General features: G+C 36.7%; 2 protein-coding genes across 2 annotated transcripts; both read right to left on the bottom strand.

The window, feature by feature from the left end:
• Window positions 1-3,917: 3,917 nt before the first annotated feature.
• Window positions 3,918-9,179, bottom strand: LOC108891219 (calcyphosin-like protein). The gene is given in 6 exon segments (XM_018688326.2): window positions 3,918-4,054; window positions 4,257-4,370; window positions 4,372-4,467; window positions 4,553-4,730; window positions 6,910-7,046; window positions 8,919-9,179. Coding segments are annotated over 6 exon segments (807 nt in total). The 5' UTR covers window positions 9,099-9,179; the 3' UTR covers window positions 3,918-3,952.
• A 1,442-nt stretch (window positions 9,180-10,621) lies between these two features.
• On the bottom strand, window positions 10,622-12,784 carry LOC108891218 (uncharacterized; the record flags this gene model as incomplete). The annotated part of the gene is made up of 1 exon (XM_018688325.2): window positions 10,622-12,784. A coding segment is annotated over one exon (1,050 nt), but the record flags the coding sequence as incomplete, so codon positions are not given.
• Window positions 12,785-12,790: the final 6 nt, after the last annotated feature.

Below are 12,790 nucleotides of genomic sequence, written 5' to 3'. Positions count from 1 at the left end.
ATAGTATGCTAAGGCATCAAAAAATGTCAAAAATGTCATAGTATAATAAGTGTCAAAAATGTCATAAAAATATCAGTATAATAAGGTGTCAAAATTGTCAAAAAATGTCATAGTATAATGTATAGTACATCAAAATGTCATAAAAATATCATAGTATGCTAAGGTGTCAACAATTGTCAAAAAATGTCAAAAAATGTCATAGTATAATAAGGCGTCAAAAATGTCATAAAAATATCATAGTAGTGCTAAGGTGTCAAAAACTGTCAAAAATGTCAGTATAATAAGGCGTCAAAAAAATTGTCAAAGAAAGTCATAGTAAAAGTAAGGTGTCAAAAATGTCATAAAATATCATAGTATGCTAAGGCGTCAAAAATGGTCAAAAAATGTCATAGTATAGTAAGGCGTCAAAAATGGTCAAAAAAAGTCATAGTAAAGTAAGGTGTCAAAAATGTCATAAAAATATCATTGTATGCTAAGGTGTCAAAAATGGTCAAAAAATGTCATAGTATAGTAAGACATCAAAAATGTCACAAAAATATCGTAGTATAATAAGGTGTCAAAAATGTCATAAAAATATCATAGTATGCTAAGGCATCAAAAATGGTCAAAAAATGTCATAGTATAATAAGGTGTCAAAAATGTCATAAAAAATATCAGTATAATAAGGTGTCAAAATTGTCAAAAAATGTCATAGTATAAGACATCAAAAATGTCATAAAAATATCATAGTATGCTAAGGTGTCAACAATTGTCAAAAAATGTCAAAAAATGTCATAGTATAATAAGGCGTCAAAAATGTCATAAAAATATCATAGTATGCTAAGGTGTCAAAAACTGTCAAAAAATGTCAGTATAATAAGGCGTCAAAAATTGTCAAAGAAAGTCATAGTAAAGTAAGGTGTCAAAAATGTCATAAAAATATCATAGTATGCTAAGGCGTCAAAAATGGTCAAAAAATGTCATAGTATAGTAAGGCGTCAAAAATGTCATAAAAGTATCATAGTATGCTAAGGTGTCAAAATTGTCAAAAAATGTCATAGTATAATAAGGCATCAAAAATGGTCAAAAAATGTCATAGTATAGTAAGACATCAAAAATGTCATAAAAATATCATAGTATGCTAAGGTGTCAACAATTGTCAAAAAATGTCATAGTATAATAAGGTGTCAAAAATGTCATAAAAATATCATGGTATGCTAAGGCATCAAAAACCATCCAAAAACGTCATAGTATAGTAAGGCGTCAAAAATGTCATAAAAATATCATAGTATGCTAAGGTGTCAAAATTGTCAAAAAATGTCATAGTATAATAAGGCATCAAAAATGGTCAAAAAATGTCATAGTATAATAAGGTGTCAAAAATGTCATAAAAATATCATTGTATGCCAAGGCATCAAAAACCATCCAAAAAAGTCATAGTATAGTAAGGCGTCAAAAATGTCATAAAAGTATCATAGTATGCTAAGGCATCAAAAATGGTCAAAAAATGTCATAGTATAATAAGGTGTCAAAAATGTCATAAAAATATCATGGTATGCTAAGGCATCAAAAACCATCCAAAAATGTCATAGTATAGTAAGGCGTCAAAAACGTCAAAAAGTATCATAGTATGCTAAGGTGTCAAAATTGTCAAAAAATGTCATAGTATAATAAGGCATCAAAAATGGTCAAAAAATGTCATAGTATAATAAGGTGTCAAAAATGTCATAAAAATATCATGGTATGCTAAGGCATCAAAAACCATCCAAAAATGTCATAGTATAGTAAGGCGTCAAAAACGTCAAAAAGTATCATAGTATGCTAAGGTGTCAAAATTGTCAAAAAATGTCATAGTATAATAAGGCATCAAAAATGGTCAAAAAAAGTCATAGTATAGTAAGACATCAAAAATGTCATAAAAATATCATAGTATGCTAAGGTGTCAAAAATTGTCAAAAAATGTCATAGTATAGTAAGACATCAAAAATGTCATAAAAATATCATAGTATGCTAAGGTGTCAAAAATTGTCAAAAATGTCAGTATAATAAGGTGTCAAAAATGGTCAAAAAAAGTCATTAAAGTAAGGTGTCAAAAATGTCATAAAAATATCATAGTATAGTAAGACATCAAAAATGTCATAAAAATATCGTAGTATGCTAAAGCATCAAAAATGGTCAAAAAATGTCATAGTATAGTAAGACATCAAAAATGTCATAAAAATATCATAGTATGCTAAGGTGTCAAAAATGTCAAAAAATATGGTATGCTAAGGCATCAAAAACCATCCAAAAATGTCATAGTAAAGTAAGGCGTCAAAAATATCATAAAAGTATCATAGTATGCTAAGGTGTCAAAAATTGTCAAAAAATGTCATAGTATAATAAGGCGTCAAAAATGGTCAAAAAAAGTCATAGTATAGTAAGGCGTCAAAAATGTCATAAAAATATCATAGTATGCTAAGGTGTCAACAATTGTCAAAAAATGGTCAAAAAAAGTCATAGTAAAGTAAGGCGTCAAAAATATCATAAAAGTATCATAGTATGCTAAGGTGTCAAAAATTGTCAAAAAATGTCATAGTATAATAAGGCGTCAAAAATGGTCAAAAAAAGTCATAGTAAAGTAAGGTGTCAAAAATGTCATAAAAATATCATAGTATGCTAAGGCATCAAAAATGGTCAAAAAATGTCATAGTATAGTAAGACATCAAAAATGTCATAAAAATATCGTAGTATGCTAAGGCGTCAAAAATGTCATAAAAATATCATAGTATGCTAAGGTGTCAAAATTGTCAAAAATGTCATAGTATAATAAGGCATCAAAAATGGTCAAAAAATGTCATAGTATAGTAAGACATCAAAAATGTCATAAAAATATCGTAGTATAATAAGGCGTCAAAAAAGGTAAAAAAAAAGTCATAGTATAGTAAGACATCAAAAATGTCATAAAAATATAGTATGCTAAGGTGTCAAAAATTGTCAAAAAATGTCAGTATAATAAGGCATCAAAAATGTCATAGTAGAGCATTTCATCATTGTCTTATTCAGTTTCTTCTTAATTTCTATTTAAATTGGGCAGAAAGCCACAAAGGCCAACTAAATTTAAAATGAAAATAATGAAAAAACAGAAAATAATGAGTTCACAAAATCTTTCTGTAAACTGACCTGAACTTCTAGGCCTCTGACAAACAGCCTTCACCAATTACAATACATTTCTAACCAAAAGAAAAAAACATATCCGTCGTGTTACTTAACTTACTAATGTACAATTTAAAAAAAAAAAAAAATCACCTGTTTTAATAAAGAAAGAAAATTGCAAGATTTCTCACTTCCCTGTCATAGCATCTGTGTAGTTGATTATTTAGTAGCTGTTCATTTGTAAATTCATCTACAGATATTTTCTTACATTTATTGTATTTGACTATTACTGAAGCAGCAAGTGTCATGTGTCAACTTTTATATTTCTAAATCATTTAGTTTTTTTAATAAGTCTTTTTAATATAATGTAGTGGAATTCAAAAAGTCTAAAAAGTCTAGGAAAGTAAGGATACATTTGCTAATTTATAGAAAAAGTCTTAAAAAGGAAAAATAAATCTTGATGTTTGGATGGAAACAGCAAGTGAAGCTGTGTGAACACGTCTGAGTCAAGAAACTGAAAAGGATGATTCACATCTAATGAAATTATAGAGGATAAAGTTTGTTGATCACATTAAAGTGATTGAATGAACATGAAGGATGAAATCTACCACCAAACTATCTACTGAGCTTTATATCTTGTGTGGTTCTTTGTGTCCAAATCTTCATTTTGACAAATTCATGTCTTATTTTTAAAATAACCACACAACATACTGTGCAGAATATTTCCAGATTGAATAGTCAGGAGATTCGCTGTAGATAGAAAATAGCCTGAGATAGAAAACTGTGCTCCTCTTCCCTCCACCCGCACGCTGAGTTTGTTTACCAGAATGACGCTAACTCAGAGTTTCCAGGCATTTCTCATCATCACAATAAAGTAGACATCTGTATCGATGGATGCACTCACACCAGCATAATAATTCATAAACTCTTCCTTGGTCACCTTCAGAGAGTAACACCAGCATGAGCAGACAGTCTATTCGTAGTTATATACTGTCATATATTTCAGAAAATATATGTAACTGTGGATGTGAGGTGAGCAGATGAAGCAGATCTGTGAGAAACTGACACATTCACAGACTGAAACTTATCACTTCAACCACCTGATAAAGACCAGTGTGTCTGACACCTCAATGAGTCACTACCTTTCCATCTTTGTCGTATGGAGAGTCGAAGCTGTCCAGAAATGTCCTGAAGACTTGATCCTCTGTCCACTCTCCATTCTGGTACTTGGGGTGGTACTTGGCATTATAAAACTCCCCTCAGGTCTTCAACAGTGATCACCCCGTCACCGGTCTTATCCAGCTTCCGAAATGCCTGCATGACCACCTCCTTCCTGGCCTTAGACATGGGAGGCTGCAGGGACCAGATCATGGAAGATGCATGAGATAATCAACACCTGTTCCCTGTTACCTGAAGAGTAACTGATCTATATATTTACCCTCAGAGTGATGAGAAACTCATCAAAGTCAATGGTCCCATTCCCATCACGGTCAAAGTGCTGAAACAGAGCCGTGGCTTCCTCTTTCTCGATCAGGATCCCGTAGTCGTTTAAACCCTTCAGAAACTCCTTGAAGTCTAGGGAGCGGTTGTTGTTGTCGTCCATTATTTTAAAGGTTCTGACAAAGATATTAACACATCATGACATTACATTACAACACTAACAGTTCTCTGAGAACAGCTGGTAGAACCAGAGCTATTTTTACAGGCTGATCTGAGACTGTGTCAGAAACGCAAGAAACATTATGATGTAACTTGTTTATTCTTGTGTTTGTCTTTTCAGTTATGTCTGAAGCAACAGTTCAGGTGGTCAATGTGTTAACTGCTAATGTTAGCATGCTAACATAATAAACTAAGCAAACATGACAAACTGCTAAACATCAGCACAACTGCTAAACATCAGCACGTTAGCATTTAGCTTCAAGCACCACAGAGCTGCTAATAAAGCTGCAGAGTCTCAGTTGGTTTTATGCATCAGGTTTTATTACGATCACTGATGCAATATCATGTAAACAACATTTTATAGCTGCAGATGGAAGAGGTGGAGCTGGTAACCACTTCATATTATCAGGTATTTAATCTGTGACAATGCATCATATTCAATAACCTGATCACATGTATTTGTAAAGCCAACATAACTCTAGCTGTAACACAGTAAAGTAGTTGTATCAGGTACAAGTAGCTCAGATATAAATGTACTCAGTTACTACCTAGCCCTGAAGTAGGAGTATTAATGAGCTGACAGGATCTGTGTGGGTACGTGCAGAGCGGCAGTCTACAGCCCGACATCAGCAAACAAAACCACAGAATCAGCAACAACAACACAACGATGTGACAATAAACCCAAACACATCACAACATCCTGCAGCCGCCGTTAACCCCCACAGGTTCGAATGCAGCACAATATCACAGGAAAACACCGACCTCAGTTCACAACTCACATCGTAACCATCACGCACACACGACCTGAGGTACACACACACCAACATGAACAACAGCTGTCAGTTTCACTCTGACCTCTGACCTCTGAACATGCATCATGCATGTGATCATCTCATAAAAATAAAATCATAAAAATCAATCATAAAAATCAACACTGACAAACCTAAACCAGTGGTTTGGTGTGTAGTTGTGTCCTCCTGTCATGTTTTAGTGTGAGAGTTGTTTTCAGCTCATTTCTTCTTTAAATGTTCTCACATTTCATTTCAGAAACTGATCAGTGATCAATATTTTACTGAAATCAAAGATCAGAGAAAAGTCCAGAAACTGAACCCAGATCAGTGAATCAGAACGTTGTTTCTTCTTCTCTCCCGTGAATCATGTGATGACCCCACAGATTTATCTAGTGACCTTTGGGAGGGGCCTGACCCCTAAGTTGGGAACCAGTGGCCTAAACTATCTAACTGCATCTGACGTAGTTAAATCCAGCTCCACCTGGAGCAGCAAGGATCAGTGACTCAGGATCAATGACCAGATCAGATCTGAAATAAACGATTGCAGAAAGCACCAGTAAAAATAAATAAAATATCAGAGTTTAATTTTTCACCCAAACACGTCAGATCAGATCAGGTTGTTCTAAGGCCAGATATCTCTGTTCCAGTGTTTTCATCTGATTTTCTGTGTTTGCACATTAACATGTTCCACAGTTTGATTCCAGTGTCAGTGTACAGAGCTCTGTAATACAACAGAGTGAAACCTGGAGAACATCATGTGTTTGTTCTCTAGGTCAAACAGGAGAAAATGGTGCCATCTAGTGGAAAACAGTAAAAACTACAGTTCTGAATCCAGAACTCCAGACTGAGTCTGATAAAGTAGAATTATTTGATGTTTTAATGTCTGAATTTTTAAAAAAGTTTAGATAAATTAATAAACTGCATACTACTGGACTTTTGCATTGACACAACAAAGATGATGAAAAATCTAAGATGAAACAAACAAAAATGTCTCTGAGGACGAACAAGAGTTAAGAATCAAACCATTTCCAGTCATTTCCATAGGACCATAATGATGAGGCAGCTGAAGATGAAAATGTCTGTGGAAACAGTTTAATGTGTCATTTAGTGAACAAAGAGCCAAAGTCCTTCATGTTCCCTTCATAGATAAACACAGAGTTTAACTCTTTGTTTTTTATAGAAGCTCATTTCACCACTGAAGAAGAAAGAAGATCCTGTCAGTTTAATGACAAACTTCCTGTGAACAATGAGACACAGAGTCTGCTGAGGTCAGGAATCAAACTGTCCAACATGTTAATGTCCAAACATGATCAGCTGTTTCTGAGCAGGTGTACGAGGAGCTCACCTGCCCAGACCTTTGATCCCAGACGATCCTCGGGCCAGACACTGCAGTCTGAGCCTCTCCACCGGGTCCTGACACTCTGACAGCTGACGCTTGGCGTTCATCGCCATCTCTCGATCGTGTCTCGACGTCCCTGCCATCTGTCACACACACACACACACACACACAAAGTACATACACGTTTGTTACTTTACTCCAGTTTCCATTGGATGCCACTTTCTACTTTGACTCCTGATCTAGAGTGGGCTTTTTTAGAAGAGGTTTGATTACAGCTGTTTTATACGACTGTGGCACATAACCTGTTACCAAGGACAGATTTAACATGTCTAATACAGAGCTGCAAATTAAGGGCAGAGCTTCCAGCCTAGTTGGGATGGGGTCTAAGAGACGAGTTGAAGGTTTAGATACTGAAATAATTGATGTGAGCTGGGGGAGGTTGATGGGAGAAAAGGAGTCAAGGTTAGGTTTTGCAGTTGAGTCTATGGATCCTGTGTTTTGACATAAATCAGTGCTAGCTGAAGGCAGGATGTGATTAATTTTATCTCTAATGGTAGAGATTTTATCATTAAAGAAGTTCATAAAATCATTGCTACTGAGGGTTACAGGGATGCGTGGATCTATAGAGCTGTGACACTCTGTCAGCCTGGCTACAGTGCTGAAAAGAAACCTGGGGTTGTTCTTACTATCCTCTATTAATGATGAGTAATAGGTGCCTCTTGCATTACAGAGGACTTTTTATATCTTTTGACACTATCCTGCCAGGCTAAGTGGGATTTGTTGGCTCCTCAGCGGGTGTGTCGCTGAGCGGGGGAGTATCTATTTCAAACGTGAACTGGGGTGGTGGTCGGCAGTGGGCTTACGGCTACGCCCTTACGAACAGTCACCCAGCCAGCCTGCTTTCTGCTGCTCGGGAACTGCCGGGGAATGCTAACAGGAGCTATGCTAGACTGGCCATGGCTGAGAATTCAGCTAAATCAGTAGCAGAATATTGAATCGATAAAGTAGCACAGAAAGTGGAGAGCTGAGGGTGATTTAACAACTACTGTTACTGTGAATGTGCAGATTAAACTGGTGATAGAGTCAGAGATGTAATGTCACCAAACACCGGTAACCGGAAGTGCCAGAATACGCTTACCACAGCACGTCAGCACGTCAGCCACTCTGACATCATCAGTTCTGTTCAAATTCATCTCAAATGTTCCTCAGAGAGCAGAGAAGCACAGTCTGAGCTTCTAACACAAAGCACCAACACACCTGAACCTGATTACTTCCCAGGTGCAGCTCTGTCTCAGTCACCTTAGAGCCAGGCAGCGCCACCTGCTGGTCGGAGGTATAACATACAAACACACACCTGAAAATGGGCTCCTGCTTCACACTGAACATCACATCAGAGAAGAAAAACTCTCAGCTTCATGTTCTGACCTTTTCCAGACCAAAGGATGAATGAATGAATAATGTGGAGAACAATCAGCAGATGAAGCTGCAGCTCTGTTCTGCTTTAAAGTCCATCATGTGTCAACTTTACTACAAAGTCTCTGGATCAAAGTCTTTGGACTGGATCAGATGTTAGAACCAGAACCAACGTTTGGAATAGAACAACACAGTTTAATCAGCAACAATGTTCCACTGATGCTGTTTTTATCACCTTTAACATGACTATACTATCAGGACTGATCAATCAGCTGATCGATCAGTCTGATTACCTGTGATGATCCACCTGTTAATAATCCAGTCTACAACAAAACCAGGAGCCATTTTCTCTCTGAGCACCGACTCTAACTCTTTAAACTGACTGGTAACAGAGTATCTGATATTTCACTACTGTTACTTTTACTCAGATAAAGGATCAGAGTATTTCTGCTCTGAAAATCATCCTGGAGCAGGAAGCAGGAAGGCGACAGAGAACGCGAACAGATCAATGTTAAAGTCGATCATTCTGATCAGTAACGTCAGATATGATCAGTGAGATCGATCAGTAACTAGTAATCGGTAACTAGTAATCAGTAACTCACCGACTCCTCAAACAGAAACACGTTAATGTTTTTATCTTCAGCTGAAGTTTGACACCGAGGCTGCCCTTCCCCAAACGATCCGCGGTTACCATGGAGACCGGCCGTTCTCTGCTCTGATTGGCTGTTCGCTCCTCTGTGGACAGGGGCTGTGATGTTCCTGTTTGTCAGTAAAAACCTCATCAGCTCCAACAACACGTTATAGTTTCAGAAACATCAGACTGAGCCGAGGATCAGACACTGAACACAGCCGAGGTTTGCAGGAGGAAGTGCTGAGGTCAAACTGAAGACTTCACAATAAAAGTCCTCTACTGCCTTCACATTCAAACGCTTTTATTCTGAAAGACTCAGGGGAACGTTTAAAATGATGTGTTTACTGAGGAAATGAATCTGACAGAACAGAAAACACTGAGACAGTGTGATGTTGAACAGTGATGAATGATAAAACTGACTGATGGTAAATCTGCTGCTGTTTGTAAACTCACACAAAGTTCAGCCTAAAGACTAACTGGGGACTAAAGTCGTGTCCTCAGTTGGAAGAAGCTGATTTTTGGGTCAGTGGTTAAGGTTAGGGTTAGAACAGGAGACTATGTAATGTCCCCAGAACGATCTATGACAATGTGTGTTTGTCATTGGTGTAAAATCACCAGTATTCGCTGCCCTCTAGTGGTCAGACTCAGAAATTGCTGCTACATCAATTCTAGTTTGACATTTTTATTTTCTCTTATTGTTGAATGATCCTTCAGTTCTTACATTAAAGCTTTACATTCAGTTCTGTTTTTTACTCTGGATTTTACATCTCAGGCAACAGTTTGTGAGGAAACCTACGGACAGAACAACACTGAAACTAATCATCAAAGATAAAGCAGCAACAGGCAGCCAGACTCTTTGTGGTAAACAAAGAAATTAAACTTTATTTATTTAAAGGTTTATTGTTGACATTGGAAATAGTTTGAATTTTTTAAATATAACATAACTCTGTCAATAACTACCAGATTCTGATTATTAGGTTAGTGATTATAATGCAGGAGTTTATACTGTATGTGGTTAGTTTCTGTACATTAACATTATTATGGAAAACATGTTCACCAATTTATTCCTAATGTATTTTCATTAGCTGATATACATTTATATAAATGAAGAAAACAAGGTTTATACTTTTCTTGTTACAGTTTACTGAGACTGTGTCAACATGAAGAACATCAGAATCAATCACAGCCTCGTATCCACTGAAAACATTAGAACTATATTCAACTAACACAGAAAACACAGAAATAAGTGTACAACACAGTCTGACTGTGATATCAGGGAGGGAGGGGGCTGCTGTCACACACTGTTGTACTGAACATTAAACACCAGGGGACGTCCTCACTCCATTTAACAGCAGAACTGTTAGTTACACTCTGCATATTAACACAGTACACTGAGTACTTCTACACACCTGCTGTACTTGATGGTTCAGTCTGACAAAAACAAGCTCAACTCAAGCTCCACTTACTCCCTTGTTGTGGAGCTTTCGACTGTATTTCACCAGCTTTAACTGACAGTTGTTACAGTGAGTGTTGAAGGCTGCTGTAAGAGTCTGATGTTTAGTCCTGGGAGACAGTGAGCTGTGTGTTCATCAGTCAGTGTGTTTATATGCTCTCAACAAACCAGGCTTGTTCTACATGCAGCAGGTCAGTGATCACATTTCTGTCCCTGATCTATTTTCGAAACATGGATTCATTATTTTAAATGTCCTGGAATCTGACTTATTCAGACTCTTAGTTTCAGACTTTGGGTGGAGCCATTTTAAACATGAGGACACATCAGTCAGAGTAATGAAGACTCACTGTATCTGTCCCTGTTTGAAGTCTTTGTCCTGTACATGTTGAAGATTATTAGAAAGGTAATTATCCTCATATATGAGCAAGAAAACTTTGTTCTGCAGCTGAAATGTAGCTGGAAAACCAGATTTCTCAGATTACTGCAGAGAGCTGACTGTAATCAGATTACTACAGAGATCTGACTGTAATCAGATTACTGCAGAGCTGAATGTAATCAGATTACTGCAGAAAAATTTACTGTAATCAGATTACTACAGAGAGCTGACTGTAATCAGATTACTGAAGTCCATGTGAACACACTGATGCAACAATCATCACTAAGTAGAAAGGTTTCACAGAGATACCCACTTTAAATTTAAAAGGTTTAATTTTCACTAATGGAAAGTATTTAAGTGTAAGTACAAACCGGATGTACGTGTACTTTACTGGAGTATTTACGTTTTTTGCTTCTTTAAGCTTCTGCTCTACTAGTTGCTACATTTATCTGACATCCAAAGTAAAATTTGACAAACATAAAACATATGGAATTTAAACTAAAGAACCAAGATAAAATGTATTTTCATATGTAACATACGACTACCTGACAGTGTATGAAGTAATTAATATCAGCTCCATCCCAGCTACAACAGGAAAATTCTGCTAATACATCAACACAACAGAAAAATAATCCAGTAACATGATTAATAATATGACACCAGCAGAGGCCATTTTCCTCAACTGAAAACTCATTTTACTTGTAAGACTTGAGTAATTTTACTTAAGTAACAGTTTCACTGCAGAACATTTACTGGTAATAAAGTATTTTGATGTTTTGGTATCGTTACTTTTAGTCAAACATGTAATATGAAGGAAGGATCTGAATTTTTCATCTACCATTGCACATGTCTTTTTAGTAATGTAGTTATTAAATTAACATTACACTTAACTATTTTATTTTAGTGATGTTTTGATGAAGAGCATCGACCAATGAAAGGTCAGAATGAGGTTCTTCACCTACTTCACTGTTTCTTTAACTGGTTTACCAGCTGCCAGTTTTCCAAACATGTACCTCAGTCCTGCTCTGGTTCCTTCATCCACTCTCTTCCTCATCTCCTCCAGTTTCTGGACCTTCTCTGTGTCTCCTTTCTCCTTCATCTTCTCAATCAGGAAGTCCAAGTGGACATGAGTGGACACTGAATCCACATTCAGGGCGATCTGCTCCAGTCTGACAACATGTTGGTAGGACTCTTCAAGCCACCGAGTCTTCTCTGCTGTCAGGTCTTTCATTTCCTTTTCCAGATTTTCCAAGAGGCTCGACTTCTTCTCACTTTCAGCTTTATTCTTTTCATACTTCTCTTTCATTTCTTTTACAATCCTCCGAACTCTCCTGGTCTTGTTGACATAGAGCTTCTCTTCTTTCACATGATCTGATGCAGGACATTTCCTAGTACAAACAGTGCAGTGGCCTCCTTTCACCACCACACATTTCTCAGGACTTGGGACCATCGTGCATGGATAGTGACAGTTCTCTTCACAGACTTTACAGGTAATAGCTCCTTTGAAAAACACCAGCCACCACTTCCCACCATCAATAGTTTCTTTATCTTTGAAGACCTCCTCAAATTCTACAGTGAATTCTTCATTCTTCTTCATCTCTTGTTCATGTTTTTTCAGAGCTTCTTGAGTTTGTGTGATCTCTGTCTGTTTCAGTTCAATCAACTTGATTCTGTCTTGCAGGTTGTTGATGCAGGCTGTCAGTCTGATTCGTGAATTCAACACTTCAACTGTTGTCATCAGTTTCTGAGGTCCAGATTTTTCCAGAAAGTCTGTAAACTGACTCATTCCCCTACCTGTCACTTTCCATGCATTCTTTAAAACCATATCAGTTTCCTGTTTTCGCTGTTTGCTCTGTTGGTTATCAAACAGGAAGTACAGAGGCTGCTTCCTCTCATTTTTAGCACATTTTATGTTTGCTGCATGAAGAGCCTGAAGAACATTTTCAGGTTTTCTTCCATCTGAGTGTGTGATGAGAGCTATGATGTTCTTCTCCAGGTCTTTTCCAAACAGAGA

The sequence above is a fragment of the Lates calcarifer genome, unplaced genomic scaffold (assembly GCF_001640805.2).
Source record: "Lates calcarifer isolate ASB-BC8 unplaced genomic scaffold, TLL_Latcal_v3 _unitig_1899_quiver_1931, whole genome shotgun sequence".
Taxonomy (NCBI): domain Eukaryota; kingdom Metazoa; phylum Chordata; class Actinopteri; family Centropomidae; genus Lates; species Lates calcarifer.
Note: the sequence above shows the minus strand (reverse complement) of the source record. Positions and strands in the feature narration are given on the sequence as shown.